This window comes from Nelumbo lutea, chromosome 5 (genome assembly GCF_056320005.1).
Source record: "Nelumbo lutea isolate HS-2025 chromosome 5, American lotus-T2T, whole genome shotgun sequence".
NCBI lineage: Eukaryota > Viridiplantae > Streptophyta > Magnoliopsida > Proteales > Nelumbonaceae > Nelumbo > Nelumbo lutea.
In genome coordinates, this window is record NC_142688.1 from 49,680,270 (window position 1) to 49,699,083 (window position 18,814).

General features: G+C 37.8%; 1 protein-coding gene across 2 annotated transcripts; it reads right to left on the minus strand.

Annotated features, from left to right (window-relative positions):
• Positions 1-5,369: 5,369 nt before the first annotated feature.
• On the minus strand, positions 5,370-18,550 carry LOC148852289 (mitogen-activated protein kinase kinase kinase 1-like). 2 transcript variants are annotated; one of them, XM_088945396.1, is made up of 8 exons: positions 16,985-18,550; positions 15,711-15,792; positions 15,268-15,330; positions 13,810-13,967; positions 11,313-11,385; positions 11,127-11,186; positions 8,825-8,929; positions 5,370-6,065 (listed from the first exon to the last, which is right to left on the minus strand). In XM_088945396.1, the coding sequence occupies exons 1-8, from the start codon at positions 18,397-18,399 to the stop codon at positions 5,862-5,864; spliced, it is 2,160 nt and encodes a 719-aa protein (XP_088801522.1). In that variant the 5' UTR covers positions 18,400-18,550; the 3' UTR covers positions 5,370-5,861. The 2 variants fall into 2 exon arrangements, with proteins under 2 accessions (XP_088801522.1, XP_088801523.1); XM_088945397.1 differs by lacking the exons at positions 11,127-11,186; positions 11,313-11,385 and having other exon boundaries at positions 16,985-18,507.
• Positions 18,551-18,814: the final 264 nt, after the last annotated feature.

Genomic DNA, 18,814 nt, shown 5'->3' on the forward strand with positions numbered 1-18,814 from the left:
TGGGGCAATTCGAGAATTCGTTTGAGTGGGTGATCATAGTGACAAGATCAACCCCTTTGTCGGACAAAGTGAATGATTAGGGAATGCACTCTCTCTGATGGAAACTTAAACTGTCGGCAATTGATTTCAAATTGTTAAGATTTGTTTTTGCAAATATATTTATGTAGAGATATACATATATATTATGGTTTCACAAAATGTTTGCAAAAAGGTTTTAATTCTTAGGATCCATGTGAGTAAAGAATGCAACACTGTACCTTGCAACCGAGGGAGAGATCCTCTCTTGCCAGGGCAGTGTTTGATCATTATGGGTTGAGCAGTTAAGTGTAAGACCATTTAGGGATAATAAACCTGATGGGTTAATCTCACATCTGCCCATAGTCCTTAGGCCTTCATAAGATGGCCAGACCCAATGACCATTTAGTGTAAATGTTGGACCCATTAAGAGCCCATACTGATGGACTCAGGGGTTCATTGTATTTAGTAGTGACTTTGGCTAGGCCTTATAACAGAGGCTAGGCTGAACCCATGTGGTTTATGTGGAGATCAATGATAGGGTCCCATGATATAAAGAGCCAAGCTAGCCAGCATAAAAAGGAAGTGAGCTAAAAGCTTAATGGGCCTAAAGTCCATTTCAAACTGAGTTAATTGGATTAATTAAATAGGGGTCAAATTTGGGAATGGATTAGTAGATAAGGATAAGGGGATAACTCTTATCCACTTAAAGAGTCCATATCCAAATAAAGATTTGGATTAGGAAACTTCTAATTGGATTAGGAGAAGTTGATCATGATCTACAGATAAGATAAGGGATAAGCATTATCACTTAAAGAGTCTAGGTCCAAATAAAGATTTGGATCAAGAAACTCCTAATCAGATTAGGAGATTAACTATTTAAGGTCTATATAAAGAAGGAGGGCGAATTGGAATAATATAAACATAGTTTGACTGACTTTTTTGCATCCAATTCTCTCTCTCTGTTCTTGCTGCCCCACCTTGTTTGATCTCTACCTCTTGGAGTGATCAAGATTGGATCTTGATATTGTTTATTAGTGGAAGAAACAATCTTGAAGCTATGCTCACATTCCTACACAATTCTTGGTGAAGAATTGGTGTTCTTGCTGAAGAATCCACTTGTTGATCTTGCTTCACCCTAAGCTATATCATTTTCGGTGGATGAAGGATTTGGTACCCTCTTTGGGTGTGAATACCTACGTTGGGAGGAGCTTTTTGCGTTGATTCCGCATTAGGTATTCCTCTCCCTAATCTTGGTTTCATATTTGGTTTGGTTTTGTTTCAAGATTTGGGTTCTAATATTCTATTTTCAAAGTATTTTGGGATTTATTTTAAGGCAAATTTGGTTTCAAGGCCAACCAATGTCAGTTCGGATAGGGTCTAGTAAGCCCCTAGACCTTGAAACAGTGGGGGTCGGTTGAACCTACCCATCTTCTTACCCCCTAAACTCTATGGCTCATAATTTTTGTTAGTATAAAAATTATAAGTGTATTTAAACTTGGGACTCTAAGTTGAAAGTCAAAAATTCCAGCATTCCACTACAAAGCCATGCTTCATTAGTTGTCATAGATACATATTTATAAATTTTAGCTTTTTTCAGACATTTTCTTTTTTAATTTTAGGTTTTGTTTGGTTTGAAGGAAAAAGTAAGGAAAGGAAGGGAAATGTAAGGGAACTTTACAAATATTGTATACATTTTCCTATCTTTCCATTTCTTTCCCTACCTTTTCCTTCAAACCAAACGTTACCTTAGTGCTTGTTAGTCCAAATTTTAAAACTATGATTATTGAATTGTATATGCTTATAAATATAAATGAGTATTATATTGGTTTCACAAGAAGTAAGATATGCATGCATATTTTTATTTCTTTTGTCTTCTTTCATTGTTGTTTCGCAAGTGCGTTCCATTTGTTGATGTTTTAGATAATATTTGTGTGGATAAGGTAGGAAATTGATACATATTGTGATATTAGTTAGGACTTATGTGATGCATGGGATTTATTTAGTTGGGACCCATGCAATGCATTGAATTAATGTAGTCGATTAATTCATTGTTTTCAACCCACCCTTGACTCGATTCATCGAATCGTTCAAACCATCACCCAGCTAGGATTCCAAGTTAGGTTCAGCCAAGACCAGCCAGATGGTAAAAAAACCAATATTTGGTCAAGAATCATTCGATCCGACCGGTTCGACTGTTGACCCATTCAACCCAGTGACCAGGTCGCGGGATGCACATTCAATGCAAGAAAACTTTTGGACTCGTTCGACCCGGTGTTTGATTGAGGTGTTTTTTTAGGTAACTTTTCTAGATCTATGCATCCAAAGGCATCGCAGGCCCCTGCCCCACTACTTTTGCGAAAAAAGCCCATTTTTTGGCCTCAAATTACAATTTTAATATTTTTATAAATAAAAAATTAAAAACTGAGTGAAGAAAACATAAATTAAATATAAAAATACAAATATCATAATATAACATATTTATACATTATTTATTGATAAAATATATATTTATACAAACATATAAATATACACTTTAAATATAAGTGGGACTGTCTGACCCGTTTGACAGTTGAATTGGTAACCCACGACCCAGAGGCAAAAACGGTTAGGCCTCTAGATCAGTTTTTAGAACATTGAATATATTTTAAGGGTAAACTACAAAGCCCCCTGCACTTCAACTTGCGAGAAAGTCCCCCCTCAACCTTTGTGTTGCGACAAATATCCCCTCGTCCGTTAAATCAGATGATGGAAGATGCTAAATTACCACAATGCCTCATTTCTGATCATTTTTTTTTTCTTTTACATTTTCTCTTAAAACCTAACTGACCCGAAAACATAGAAGTTAATAAAAATCATTAATAAAAAGGAACACTCACCGTTGGAAAAGATTAAAAAAAAAAAAAAAAAATCTGTTTCTTTGCTTCTCGCTTCCTTAGCTTTTCCAAACTAAAACCTATACGTTTGTATCGTCAGTTAAGTTACTCAAGAGCTCTGTTGGTTTTCGATTTCTGTGGTTTTTCAGTAGACGAGCATCGCTTTCCCACCTTGGTGTTGTCGCATGTTTTTGACGGGCTCCCTACTTGATATCTCAATGCCCCATCTTTCTTTCTGTTTAGATAACAAAAAAAAAAAGGTTTTTCAGTAGACAAGCATCGCTTTCCAACCTTGGTTTTCTTTTCCTGGAAATTTGACAGAAGTGGATTCTTTTCCTGGAAATTTGACAATGGGACTGACTTTCTTGAGTTGTCTCTCGGATAATGCATGCTTGCTCGGAAGTCAGGAAATCTAACTGATGGAATGTCAAATCCTTGATTAGTACTATCTGGAGGATATTCATTGATGTGTAAAAATCCCTTGTCAAATTCAATTGTTAATGTAGCTACCACATACATTCAATGCATATTGAGATGCATCTCTTAAAACTGCAAGCATTTTTTATACTCTTTATATTTCTTTTACTCCAAACCTATTTGGGCCCATTTAAAATCTAATAAATGTTCAACCCAAACAGGCACAAGTAGCATTCTTACCTTTCTTGATACAAACCAGAATGGATTAGCATAAATTTAATATACTGATAACACAAATATCTTCATGAAATTTTGGGTACAAATAGCCTCAAATATCTCCATAAAATTTCTATAAGTTTATTGATAACATACAAAAAAAATGTGATTTTGAATGTAAGAAATGTAGATCAACATAAATTTAAACATTCAAGAAAAAAAGAAATCATAAAATATTATAAAAAATCTTAAAAACTAACCTATTTTTGTCATATTTTTTCAAATTTTAAAAAATCTTCAAAAACAATTCACAATTCACAATTGTTTCTTACAAATTTTTGTAAATCCAACACTCTAAAAATGAGGTTTGGAATTTTGCGAACCAAAATAGATTAGTAGAAATAAAGTAAGAACTGCATCAATTTAGCCCAGATTTTCATTTTTCAATTTAGCAACTTCGGTTGGCATGTCTAAGCAATTGAATGGGAAGGGCCTTGGCCACTTGTCTACAACAAGAACCTCTACGGCTCTACCTCTTAGTCATCTGGTTCAAGTGTCTTAGACTCAATCATAATTGACATATATGATATTACTTCGTTTTTGGTAATATAACCTTAAAATAATATTAAATAATAAACTGTTTATATGTTGACAAAGCATAAAAGTTTTTAATCTAGATTCTCTTATGTATTGTCTATAAACTTAACCCTTATAGGCACATAAACATAACAAAAATTACAAAAAAAGAAAAGACAAAAACAAAGAGACCTTAATAAAATTAATTACGTTATCAATTCGGGTCTTAATACTCGTCAAAAAAAAAATATTCGGGTCATAATACATTCGAAACAGCAAAAAACGGTTGCACTTCAATTATAATAGGATACAACTCAATTTCGTCGGTTCAGTTTTCGCAAATAGACCCAATCCATTGCCAGCTCTATTCCACTGTACAACCCCCGCCGGCATCCAAATCAGATCTATTCATGAACTGCGTATGAGTTGAGTTAGCTACTTAGCTTTCGACAATATTTGAATGGCCTCTCCCCAAATCAATGTAAATTGTTCATAAACCGAGCCCGAAGCCAGGTTAGGTTGGTAGAGAAAATCTATGATACTGGAAAAATACGATACCACAAAATCCATTTGTATATTTATCAAATTAAAAAACAACTATTATAAAAAATTTTGGATATGCAATTCTTATTTACACTATTATTTTTATCGGTGTAAATGAATGAAATTCAAATCAAATGAAGTAATATCTGAATTCAATTTGATATCTAACGGATATTGAAAATCAATGTTCAAATTTAACTAAATATTGAATATTCAATTCAAATAAAATTAATATCCATTATTGAATATTCAATTCAATTTGATATCTGAATTCAATTTTAGGTAATTAATAAATATATAAATTATTTATGTAACTTAAGTATTATATGAAAAAATTAAATTAAATACTTAAATATTTTATAACTTATATATAAGAATTAAGTTATTAATTAAATTTGAATATTTATCCGATTGAATCAAATTATCCAAATTTGATTCGCTTATGTCAGATCTCAAATTCAAAATCCAATTTTCGGAAGCCGCTGACAGCCCTAATTGCTACTTGAATGCAACAATTAAATGACCAAATCAATGGGTTTGTTGGAATGTGACAGGTTTTGGATGAGTATGACCAACTCATTTTCTCCTTCAGGTGATGGGGGCCGAACGCTCCCACCGTCTGGGTTAACGACGGGTTTAAAAACAATGAATTCGGTTTTTGCATTTCCCCGATGGATAATCATAGGCACTCTCACCTTCACGGCAATATCACAAGATAGAACCATATTAAGGAATTCTTGTGAAATATAAATAAAATATTTGATAGTGGTAGAATATATATACACATCCGACTTCCAATTTATACAACCAATCTTTACAAATTTCATCTTTTCTCAAATTCACCTAACCCTATCAAGCTGGAAAATAAAATAGCAATCACAAATACCGAACAAATCACCTCCAAGAAATAATTAACCCCAAAAAGAAAATGAAAATACAGATACCCCTCCAACGCAAAAATTTCCCCAAGGAAAAACAATACATGAAAAATGAAGGCGCTCAACCATCTAGTTTTCCAGACTATTCACTGGATTCCACTTTCACATTTCCTTACGGGATCCATCTGAGCCAAGTGAAACACCACAGGCAAGCCTTGCACTGTTTGAGGCTTTGAGCAGTACATTTCAAGGTCTGGGAATGTAAATATCCACCTTTATCTCCGGTAACTGCTACCAGAATAAGATAAATATCTCTGTCATTGTATTTCACTAAGGCCGTCTAGCACTGGGATGCAAAGGAGATGGTGGGACCGGAAGATGGAAGTGGTCTCTTCACAAATTGATGTTCTAAAAGCTCAGAAGCAGTGGGACGGTGATGTGGGTTAACTTGTAAGCACCGGAAGATGAAATCCCGTGCATCTGGAGATAGAGAATCAGGTACAGGTGGGAGTATACCTCTGCCGATTCTAAATAGTGCTTGCATCTGTGGTCAAAGGCAAAGAAATGGCTGTCAGAATCCCAAACCAACACATGAAGGAGCAGCACACCATTTCTATTAATGGGACAAGATATTAATTCCCCCATAAGCACTCAACATATAGACTTGGCCAAAAGATGTTCAATAACACATGGAATTAACATGGAACAGCTATAACAAAACCAGAAACAATGGTTAGTGTAACCTGTCAGCCTTTGGTAGAGATGCAACTTAGGTTAAGACCAATCGGGCATCTAGCTTTAGGAAGCCATTGAGACTTGCCAAAGGAGTCCCTATTTCTTTCTTTCTTTTTTTCGATTGGCAAGTCCCTGATTCTCACCTTGGCACTCAAGTGGAGAAACATTAGTAAGATGCTCAGATTCAAAGTTAAAAGGCACCACAGCAGGCCAAGAATTGTTACTCTCCCACATGCAGACACACAACATGCATGGACTTTTTTTTTTTCATTTCAAAAATCAATAAATCACCACTAACTTGGCCTAACGAACTTGATTCAACCAGATTATAATTCAAGCCAACACTTGATTCAACCAGTTTGGAATGAGCCGAGTTAATCACAAGAATTCAAGTCGATGGCATTCCAAGATGGAGTTCTTTGGGTTTTAGAATATCTCCCACTAAAGAAAAGCAACTTATTAGGAACTTTTCACATTATCAAAGCTGATACTAAGTCCACCTGACAACAGAAATACAACTGAATTTTTAACTGAACTAAGGTTTTACTTTCTTAGGGAAAATAATTAGGTTGCACAATGATTTCAGAATTCTTATATGTGAATTATAACAAGAACTCATCTCAGATTCCTAAAAGAAATCGAGTAAAGATGAGAAGATGGGGGAAACTATATGCAATTAAAGAACTGTTGGAAGGACATTAGTGTATAGGTGGGGATTTTGAAGTAGTTAGATTTTCCCATGAAACCAAAAAATCCAGTCAACAAATAACCACTACCACGATAAACTTCATTCAGTTTATTAGTGACTGAATTGAATGAGATCCCTATGCAACAGACTAGCTTCAGCTAGTCTAATTTTCAAGAAAACCCTATATGCTCAAAATTGGATAGGCTTTTGTCACTGTAGATTGGGAAGAACATTGGGAGGAGTCAACATTCTAGAGTTCCGCCTCTTCTTCCCATATTCTGTAGGAAGTTGATTTTTGACAACTGCAATCATTCAAACTAGATTTAACTAGGCTACAGGCAGTCGTTTTTATTTAAATGTTATCTGTTTCACAAGGATGAAGATGTCACGATAAAAGTGGAGAGGCAAAGAGGAGAAAGAGAGGAAGAAATAGTACAGAAGGAACAGAATAGGTAAGAGACTCAAGACCTATAAACTCCCTTTCTTGGTCTAAAAGCTCCATATATTGGGTTTTCCACCTTGCCTAGGCCTAGCTAAGCCGTCACTGATTTTACATCAAGTTCCCCATGAAGCCTCTCCCCAAAACATTTTAGATCTATTTACCCCTTGCCTAGCTAAACCATCAGCCAAGCTGTTGGCACTTCTAGGGAGCAGGGACCCACTGGAATCTGACCTCCAGTTCTTCCACAAATGACTCAATTATCCTATATGTGTATCTGTACTTCCACCTCAATTTTTAAATAGAAATATAGGCTTACCCCCAACTTAAGAAGATGACCCATAAGTTAGTTACTTTCCACTTTCTTTTCTCAAAAAAAAAAAAAAGAAAAGAAAAAGAAGAAAAATAAACCAATATTTTAAAACATAGAGGTGTGACACGAGGTGTTCCACTACCTAGAGGCACGAGGCATAGTTCAGAATGTAAGAGGCATAAGCCTCCTTAAGAGGAAGGGGATGAGAAGAAAGGATAAGGAAGGAGGATCTCATTTTTCTTCATTTTTAATAAAATCTTTTATCTTAAAAAGCATGAAGATGCATTGCCTCCACTCCGACAAGACCCCCCTAACACAAAATAACCATATTGGGCTGCATTGAAATGGGGGGGGATGGAGGGCCCACTTTCTTTCCCCTCACCTATTCTTCCCTTCCCTTTCTTTTCTGTTCCTTTCCTTTTTTTCATTTTTCTTTCTTTTTTTTTTTTGTCTTTTTATATGAGGTGTGCATGAGGACTACACCTCTAGCACACCTCATGAAAAAGCCATATGAGGCATACACCTCTACTTGAGGCATATGCCTCAAAGGTGTCAATGCCGTTGGCCTACACCTCAAGGTGTTTTGGGGGCGCCGCCTAGAGGCACGCCTCCTACTCTTAAAACACTGAAATACACTAAATAATAAGGTACAAACAGGTCCACTGAATTATTGTAGTCTCATCTCCACAGATGGTTAGGAAAAGCATGTCATTATTAGTGATTAATAATAATCAGCATATTGAAAAATACAATAAATAATTTTGTTCCAACAGTAATCTAATACATACACAATAGAATGACAAAATTCCTACTTTTTATTCTTTCCCCTCACGTATCTCTCTCTCCTCTCTTTCTTCATCTCACCACTGCTAATAGCACTCTATCACAAAGAATAAACAACCAAGTTTCTAAATATATATATGTAAATTCAAAATAACTTAGAACCAAACAATTTTGAGGAACTAAGTTCATCCAAGTTTCTTACACTAGAACAAGTAAAAAAAATCCATATCAACATAAAAACAGGAAGGGAGATGGAAAGTAACCTGGAAGAAAAGGAAAAAAAGGAAAGGAAGAACAATGAAAGAATTACCATGCATGAATACAATTAAAAAAAATGTCACTTACCCATTCCAAACTGGAGTAAGGAAGCTGACCAGTTAACATCTCTAAGACAGTGCAACCAAGGCTCCATATGTCAGCTGAAAGTCCATAGCCACTACTCTTAACAACCTAAAATTGCAAAACTTCATAATCAGAAGCACATAACAGAAAATGCACATCATTGGAGCATTCAATCCCATGAAAAGAGACCCCCCCCCCCCAAATTTGATTTCCAGAAGTGTCAAATTCCAATTTCCCCTTCTTTCCCTGCAGCACTACAATGTGTTTGCTTGTTTTGATCATTAAACAATTTGTTACAGCGTCTCAGCATATAAATTATAAAGAACAAAAAACAACTTTACTTAGTAATATTATTCTGATCAAGGTTCAGAATTTTGATACAATACGCCCCATATCAGACGTATTGTATTGTATCAGTGACTTCACAATATGCCCTTTTAAAGAGGATTCGGGAACCACTCTTTTTTTTTAATAAAAAAATATGCCCAAAAACCAAATTTTGAAAATAAAAACTAAAAAAATATAAAAAAAGCATTAAATCAAGTACCAATACGCCCCTGCCGATACACAGGGGGGTATTAAAATTTTAAACTATGATTCTGACATCAACTGATATAACTCATTCAAGTACAATATGTTAAAAATGGATACATGCATGCAAGGGTACTTATGTCTTTGTAATTAATCTAGTAAGGGAGCAGCTAAATATGGGCATAGCAAATGTGCCTCACCCTATTTGCTAATGTTTTCATTCCAATATAATATCTTCTTAAAAGGCAATTAAAGTTATAAAATCATTAGTTTTTATGTGAAAAATAAGAATTTAAGACTCTAGCATGGACTTGATTGGGATTGCCTTGAGGGACGTGGTCGGGGGTCCGGGGGCAGAGCCCCAGCCCATTCGTTAGGCTCAAAAAAAAAAAAGCAAAAAGTGCAGAATTTTAAAAAGGTGCACACCTGGAGGCACAAGGTACATCAGCACACGCCTAGGCACACCCCTAGGCACACCAGTTGTGCTCCTTTTGAAAGAGGTGTGCCTAGGACCTGGATGAGGCGCATACCCTAAAATGCGCCTTGCCTATGTGCTTAGGCACGCCTTTTAAATCACTGACACAACCCAAAACCTGATTAAGGCCAACGCAACCTTAACCCAATAGGGTTGGGTCAGTGTGGGTTTACCATTTAACCCGACCCATTGACATCCCTAGTGTTAAGAGATGCATTCATATATTCAGGGGTATTTATGTCTTTATAATTAATATAGTAAGAAGGCAGCTAACTATGGGAATATTTGTAATTTCTCAATCTCATATAAATGCTAATAATAGGAGCATGTTAAGTGAGAAAGAACACGGCCTTAGGCTGTCAATGGGTTGGGCCCCACCCAATGGACCCATACCGATTGGGTTGGTTCTGATTCCAGGAAGTGGAACCGATGGGTCGGTTCCGGCTCCTTATACATTGTCCTGATTATTATCAGTTCAGAACCAGTTCTACCCCGTCCCAAACCAACTCAGACCCAACCCGAGGTCTATAATACAATATTAAATAATTAATATAATATATAATATATAATATTTTCAGCAGGTTTATTATAACACGATCCATCAGATCAGACCCGATTGTCTTGAGAACCAATCAGTTCAGTTTTTGATCTAAAATAATAGACCCTATTGGGTCTAGTTCGGTTCCAGGTCATCAGTATTTCCTGTCAGGTCGGTTCCAGTTCAACCTGGACCCGACCCGTTGACAGCCCTAGACACCCTATACAAATCACTTCTATTTTCTGTCAGTTTTCGCTACTTTGATTCTCAAATATCGCAACCAATACAATTGAGATAAGTAGACAGCCTTTCAATTCTAGACCTGAGTAGAAAGGTTTCATTTGGATTCATACACACAAGAAAATGAATAGGGTGTCCCACTGTAAAAAATTCGCCCAAAAAAAAGATTATTTATATTATTAATATTTTCTAAGTTATATTTATACACCCTTTTTTATGAGTAGTTATACTTGTATATACCCTTTAGGGTAAACTTTTATGAAAAATAAGAGAAGGATCAAAAGAGATAATATATACATAAAATGCAAATATACAGAAATAGTAGACTATGTCAGAGATACTGAACTGACGCTGCTTCTCTCTATATTGTTTTACAAACCAGCATTTCAACATATAAGGACTTGCAAAATTGGGATTATTATTGCTTCAATGCATCAGATTAACAAGGGATAGTTATTGCTTTAATGCATCAAACCAGTAATTAGAACTTAATAAACATAGTTTAAAGAGAATATGCAGACCTCAGGCGCCATCCAGAATGCAGTCCCTTTGCATGATTTCACATCATTCAATTTGGTTGACTGACAAGGTGCACAACCAGCAAAGTAAGACAAGAGAACTAATACCATATACAAACGGGGGAAGTCTACTCGTGTAAGAATATATAGAAAACACACAAGAGACACTATCATGAGGAAGAATGAAACCTTTGCTAATCCAAAATCAGCAAGCTTAACTGATCCATTCGCATCCACCAATATATTTGCACATTTGATATCCCTTGAAGACCCAAAAAACGAAGAATATTACTTAAGTTGAACCAAATCAACATGTCATAAGATCACAAGTTAGAACTTGCATTCCTTTTGTATGAATAACAGAGAAATTAATTAATGATCAGCGTCTTAGAAGGCATTGGAGGCATATGCCCAAAACGCCCTGAAGCGTATGCCAGAGATGCTGATACCTCCGAGGTGTACGCATCAGGTGCAAGAGGTGTATGCCTCATACGCCTTTTTCATGAGGAATGCTAGAGGTGTACACCTCACGTGCCTCACATACACCTCATATTAGACAAAAAAAAAAGAAAAAAAAAAGAAAGGAAAGGAAGAGAGGGAAGAGAGGAAAAGAAGAAAAGAAAAGGCAAAAGAAAGTAAAGAAAAAAGGGAAGGGAAGGAAAGAGAGGGGGGGAAAGAAAGTGGGCCAGGGGCGTTGCCCCCAGAACACAAAACAAACTACAAAGCCAATCCAATCTTCCTGACACCTGCCTTAAACCCTAAAAGAAAACCCAACACCCAAAAGCCCGACTCCAAACAGGAGTAGCATCAGGATATGCCTACCCACTTCCTTAGAGCAAATCCAGTATCTAAAGCAGAAAACTCTTTCCTATTCTGTATGTTTTCATTGTCTTCTTCATGGTTTTCAAAACCGGACCGGGCCGCATGGTCGGACCAGAAAACCGGGAACTGGTCACCTGACCGGTTCCGTTTTCCCCCAAAACCACTTTTTCCCCAAAACCGTTGATTTTGGTCAGCAAACCGCTGAACCAGCCGGTTAACCGTTCGAACGGTTTTGACCGTTTCCAATTTTTTAATTTTTTTATTTTTTGTCAGAACGGGCCGGCCATTCAGGTCGAACAGTCGGACCGTTCGAACTGGTAACGGACCCCTGACCGGTTCGGTCACCAGTTCATTTTTAAAAACCATGGTCTTCTTCACCCTCTCCATTCGAACCGGTAACCAGACCCCTGACCGATTCATTTTTAAAAACCATGGTCTTCTTCACCCTCTTCTTTGGTCAGACCCAAATAAACCTCCCTTTAGTCTGGCAAAAAATTTTGATACTTGCAGTGTCCGATTACTTTTCTGCCATCTGAATATTCTAACTGCGTTAGAATATTTTCCAGCAAGATTGAAGCCACATGGTTATAATTGATTCTTTCTAACTCAAACATTGAATTCTTTTGAAACATCTGATCTGGCTACCAAATCAACTCCCTCAACGGTATACTCCCCTGCATCTTCAACTGGCCTCAAACTCTCTTGCACTGCAACATTTCGCATACCACAACCAGACTTATCAGGACCTGTCCTAATTTTCTCCCAACAATTCAATTTCAATCTCTATAGTATTATCTACTTTCTAGCAACTGCATGATGGAATTATCCAACCAGCAAGAGATAAAATGATAAAAAATTTGAGAAGGAACAAAGTAAGGAAGTGTTGGTTGAAACTATAACATTGAGAGTAGCACATTAGGCAAAAAGTTTGAAGCTGTTTTTGGATTTCAAGATTGAAAATTTCTTCAGAGCTTGGGGTATCATATGCTGCATCCTCAACTACAAGACAAAGATCTGTTGAGCTTTGGTCTCCCCCAATAAATGGTTGGAAGAAACTGAATTTTGATGGGAGCTGTTTGGGTAACCCAGGCCCCTCAGGTATTGGGGGAGCCATTAGGGAAGAAGAGAGGAACATAATTGCTTTATACTCTGGCCTTGTGGAACAGGGTGATGTGGCAAGATCAGAGTTTTTGGCTGCAGTTTTTGGGGTTGAGAAGGCAAAAGAAATGGGTATTAGCAGGCTGATTATTGAGGGAGACTCTAAAACTGTGGTTAAGCGGCTGGTAAAAGGGGAGGGGGTGGCATGGCATTTGAGGAATGATTTCAGAAAATTCAAATGGCTGTCACGGGACATGTTAATCCGAGTGAAATGGGTGAGGACTGCTAATAGCTTGGCAGATAGCTTAGCCAAGCAAGGGGTACATAGAGCACATATGTTTTGGGATCAAATGTAGTACTGAACTGGGACAGCTTCTAAAGCTGGGTCATTTCACAACCTCTTGTTGTAATCATGTTTTTCTCATAATTAATGAAACTTTTTCTATGCTGTTGATCAAAAAATAAATAAAATGATAAAAATTAAAAGGACGAAAAGAACAAGACAATCCTGTTAGAGCATCTGTAGTGTATAACAAGTGTCATCATCTAGAAATAGACATCTAGGACAGAACATAATTTTCAAGACCAACTTCCAGGGTGAGCAACCTGGCAAGTGACTGCAGAATGCCAGTTAGACCTAGGCACAACATGTTGGCAAAAGTAAACAACAATTAAGCAACAAAATATATAAGTGAGAGAACATGAGTGTAACAAAAGGAAAATAAAAGAATGGTTAAAAAATAACATAACAAGTCAGCTGTATCACCTGTGAATGACATTTTGACCATGGAGATACTTGAGACCATTCAGTATCTGCCTTGTGTATGCTGAAACTTGGGAATCCCCCAAAGAATACTTCTGATAGAGCTTTGCAAGTGAACCTTGTGTTACAAGCTGAAGGAAGATGTAGAGTTTTGTATCATCCTGTGAAGTCCATTAAGTAGAAAATAAATAAATGACATCAGAAGCAGAATACAGTAATACACATTACCTAGTGGTTGTACAAACAAATAACAGCTACAACAGAAATGGTAACATTGGGCAATAAAAGACTTGGTAACCAAAATGCTGAAGTTGCAAAATCAAGGAGTTGATTGGATATAACAGGCAAGATGCAAAATACGCTGGCCATCCACAAAAATTCAGAGTAGCCCCTTTTCTTTTTTGAGTTCAAATCCTTGCATATAAATCGTACTAATTGTTATTACTTCCTCTACATATTCTTGATCACATCACATATGCCTCCCCATTGTACATGGACATGAACTGTACGTCATTATACCTTTTTTAACATATCAATACAAGTTTACTGTTGTACAAAAGAACAAAGAGTTTGTTTCCATTTTTGGAGCAAACTTAGCCTCCATTTTGAATGAAAAAATGACAAAAAGACGAACTTACTTTCATTTTCAGCACAGGCATTTCTTACTAAACGACTGCAAAACTAAACCGGAGTACAAATTAGCCTTAATTCTGCATTTGCACTCTTACCCAACACAGCCTACATCTTCCTGCTTCTTGCACAACATTTACATGCTAGGCAACAGGAATCCCCTTGCTTCAGTCTTTTAGATAATTCAATGTAAGAATACAGTCCAAAGATTATAGCCACATGAACATCCATATAGTAGGATGTAATGAATTTCCCCAAAGTCATTAATTTCGACCTGCCTATCTAATTATAAATTAAGAATCATAGAAGAATTTAACAATGAAGTTTGCACCCACACATTACCATTTTGTATCTGCTTCACAATTGTAGTTGGCCTTCATGCTTTCTAATATAGAGAAAAATAGCACACATTCTCCCAATTCCCTATCAAGTAATGGTTGCCTTGAAGTAGGACATAAAACAATCTGCTTATCCCTTTTCTAAAACATTGACTATCAGTTTCAGAACAAAATCTATGTTATCCTCGACAAATCTCTTACCAAGCATTCCTCCCCCACACCATTCATCTTTCCAAAACCTCACCCCACTACCATTACCCGTCAAAAATTTCATGGATCTTGCAAATTCTGATGCTTTTTACAACCATGAATGCAATTTGAAGGCAGTCAACATTGATAACTTTTTTCCTCATTCTAAACAGTAAACACTGTAGTTTTAGGGGTGGGAGGAAGTAAAAATCTGAATAATAGATTGTTACAAGAAAACAAAAGGGAAAAAAGCTGATAGTAAAAAGAAAATAGGAAAATTTTGAAAATGGATAAGAAGCAATACCTTTTTTGTACCATAATATTGAACTATATTCTCATGCTCAAACTGACTTAAAAGGGCAACCTCCTGAAGCAATAAGCAGGGAATTAGATAAAAATCCACTGTTACATATTGATAAAAAAAAAAAAAACATAACCAAAATAATGGTCCCAGCCATCTGGAGTCTTGGGAAGGGTGAACAGGATACAGACCTAGCCTTTGGCTTTTTTACCCAAAGTGGCCACTCTCAAACTCGAGAATGCATTCTCATGCTTGTTAAACCCAAGTTTTAAAAATTAAACCAAGAAATGTTCTATGTTGAAGTTAAGTATCAAATAAATGGAGTCTACCATGTGACCCTGAGTCCAAGAGAAGTCGAACAAATTTACCAACACATGGTTTGAAGTGAAAAAAAGAACTGGGCAAAAACTTTTCTTCTTTAACAAGTTGGTACATCACACTCTAACCTGCTCAAGTTGATAAAGGCTTTGATTTCCCTGGTTTCCTTGATCAAGCAAAATTTCTTTCACAGCAAAAAAGAATCCATCGCTGCAAGGAAAATTTATGATAGTGCATTAGCAATGATCAAGTTCAAATCTATATTAATAAGATCAAGTAAGCATTTTTCCCTTTCACCATAATCAATCATATCTCAGTCTGCAATACTATATATAGGCAAATGGTTTTGTAGTTGGGCCTAGTAGGAACCTCTCCTACACGACATACATTTTCCCTGACAAATGGAGTAATGATGCAATATATGATATATCCAAGTTGTCTATTGGATCAGGGACTATCTGGGTCGGCTACACTGAATTGGATTCTTTTCTGAATGATATAACAAAAATTCAATAATTTAATCTAAAAAAATCTACAAACAATGGCCTATCTTGGTCAAACTCCCCTTTAAATGGAACGGAAAAGTACGGACTGGCCCAATGCAGATTTCTGATTTCCACTACAGAGATATATACATTCAAAATGTCAACAACCCACACTCTATGCACCAATGCCCATCCGTGAATTGGCATCAATTCTGAGCTGGCACCTACCTTAACAGTACTTTGGGCCAACAAATTCTGGCCCTGGGCTGAACCGTCATTCTCCCTAAATAAAATGGGGGCAAGTTAGAAGATATGGGTATTTTGGTCACATAAAATCCAGACATTCAAAAGCACATTCATACTTTTTTAAGTACTGGTTATATGTGGGCAGCTTTGTGAATGGTTATAAGTGGGCAGTTTCTGAAGTGAGAGCCCTGATGTCCTCTTTATGCCCGCTGTATGCTTAGACAAAAGGGTAGAAAATGTCTAGTAAAAATTCCAGAAAAAAGGGCATTCGCTCTTTTATAGATAGTATAGATAGATTATAGTTATAGCAGACGTCCTTGGTTTTAATATTAGATTCAAAAAATGCAAGAAAACCAAAGGTAGCAGTGTTTCATGGGGTGTGAAGCGCCAAGATAAATGTTTAGCACCAAGAACATTTCAGTCAGGGGTTCGACTACGATATGGAAAAGATATGATATATAGGAAAAACAATTGACCAATAAATTGGAATCATAAACGTGGTAGCGAATCAGGTGTCATCTATCAAAATTCATAAATTTTCCCGTCAATAAGAACTATTTCAGAGAACATGAGCAGTCCGGTGAACCAACGACAGGAAGACACATGAAAGTAGTAAGAAATATACCGCAGCCTAACAGACGGACTGACAGAGAATTAAGCATTGTACTTACTCAGCGATCCCTTCATAGACAGTTCCGAAAGAACCACTACCAAGAAGTTCGCCCCGTTGCCACGACATGATGGTACGTCTGGTTATTAGAGCAGGCGAAATATTATTAGAAGTGGGATCAGTGGTCGTGCTGGAGGAATCGTCATCGTTTGACGTCGTAAACGAACAAGACTCGGATAAACCAGTAGTATCACTCAGTCTCTTCACATGTTCTACTAATTTGGCATCAACTGTCACAACACCCTCATCATCTTCTTCAGATGTTGCATCATCCTTCTCTTCATCAGAGGAGCTCGTTTCTACAAGATTTGACAGTGAAGGACCTCTATCATCAGGTGCAAAAGAGTTAAAAATATCCCAAGTTGACGCAGACTTCATATGATCAACCTTTCGCGACATTGCCGGTGGAGGAGCAAGCACCGGAGGTCGAACCCCCTTAATTCCTCCACATCCCACACCACCGCCGCCGGGAGAACCATGAGAGCCCAAGGGAACTGAATGGCGGCTGTTAAACAGAGGAGCACTAATCGAACGATCTTCCGTCGATCGATGCAAAGCTTCATCACTAACTTTAACCCTAGTAGACAACCTAATCGGCGAGCCATCTTCCCTCTCTTCTCCCGCTACTGCAGGAGGAGGAACCGAACTATCTTGCATCGACCGGTCGACAGCTTCATTATTAACTCTAACCCTAGCTCTAAACCTAGCCGACAAATCATCTTCCCTCTCTTCTTCCTGTATTTCAGGAGGAACCGAACGAACTGAACGAACCGAACGACCTTTCCTCGACCGATCCACAGCTTCATTGCTAGCTCTAACCCTAGCTGAAACCCTGGTTGACCTGCCATCTTCCCTCTCTTCTTCTTCTACTTGAGGAGAAGGTTCTGAGCGAGCTGAACGAAATGAACGATCTCCCGTCGACCGGTTCGCATCTTCATCACTAGCTCTAAGCCGATCAGGGGGCCGAAGCCACGAACCATCTTCCCTCTCTTTTTCCTCTTCATCAGCTCGTTCCACTGGCCTCTCATTTACATCAACCACAAACTTACTCAATCGAGACCTTGGCAAGACATCGGACGAGCACCTGGCCTTCCGGGCCTCCCACGCGGCCGTCGGAATCGCGAAGTCATCCGGACCGGAAAGCCCCAAACTCCGACAAAGTTCGTTGATCTCTTCGGCGCCTTCAACTCGGAAGCTAGTCTTGTTACTGATAGAGCCAACGTCGAGTGAGCGACTAGCGCGCAGAGTGGGGGAGAGATCACCGGGAGGCGACGAAGAACTGCCAAAGGGATCGTAGTCGATGTTCTTCACGGCGTTCCTCCGTTCCAGCTTCGGTTTCTGTTGGCTGGGGTTCCGGTCCATCGACTCCTCGTCCTTCTTACTACGGCTACCAAACAATCGAGGTAAGCGATGCATCGGTGACTCCTGCTGTTCTCGATCCCGGCGAGAGCCGAAGAGCACGCGCCATTACCCGAACGACACTTCTCTGACAACCTTTTATCGCTTCTCTCTCCTCTGTATGTGAAACGTTGGATTCTTGTCCTTTTTCTTAATTTGTATTTTTGATGTGCAGTACGGACGTGAACCATTAGATTTAAAACGTTTGATGAGATTCGGATCTAACGGTTTGACCGGAGAACGTATGTGAGGATGAAGTATGGGTGTGGTAAAAAAGGATGACCTTGACTTGAAGCCAAAACAGGTTCAAAGAGGGATTCAGCGTGGACTAGTAAACGCCGTCGAAGGAGAGAGAAAAAAACGCGGTGCTACGAGGAAATATCATCATTGGACGATGCCTGAACTCGTACAGTACAGACACTAGTCACACACC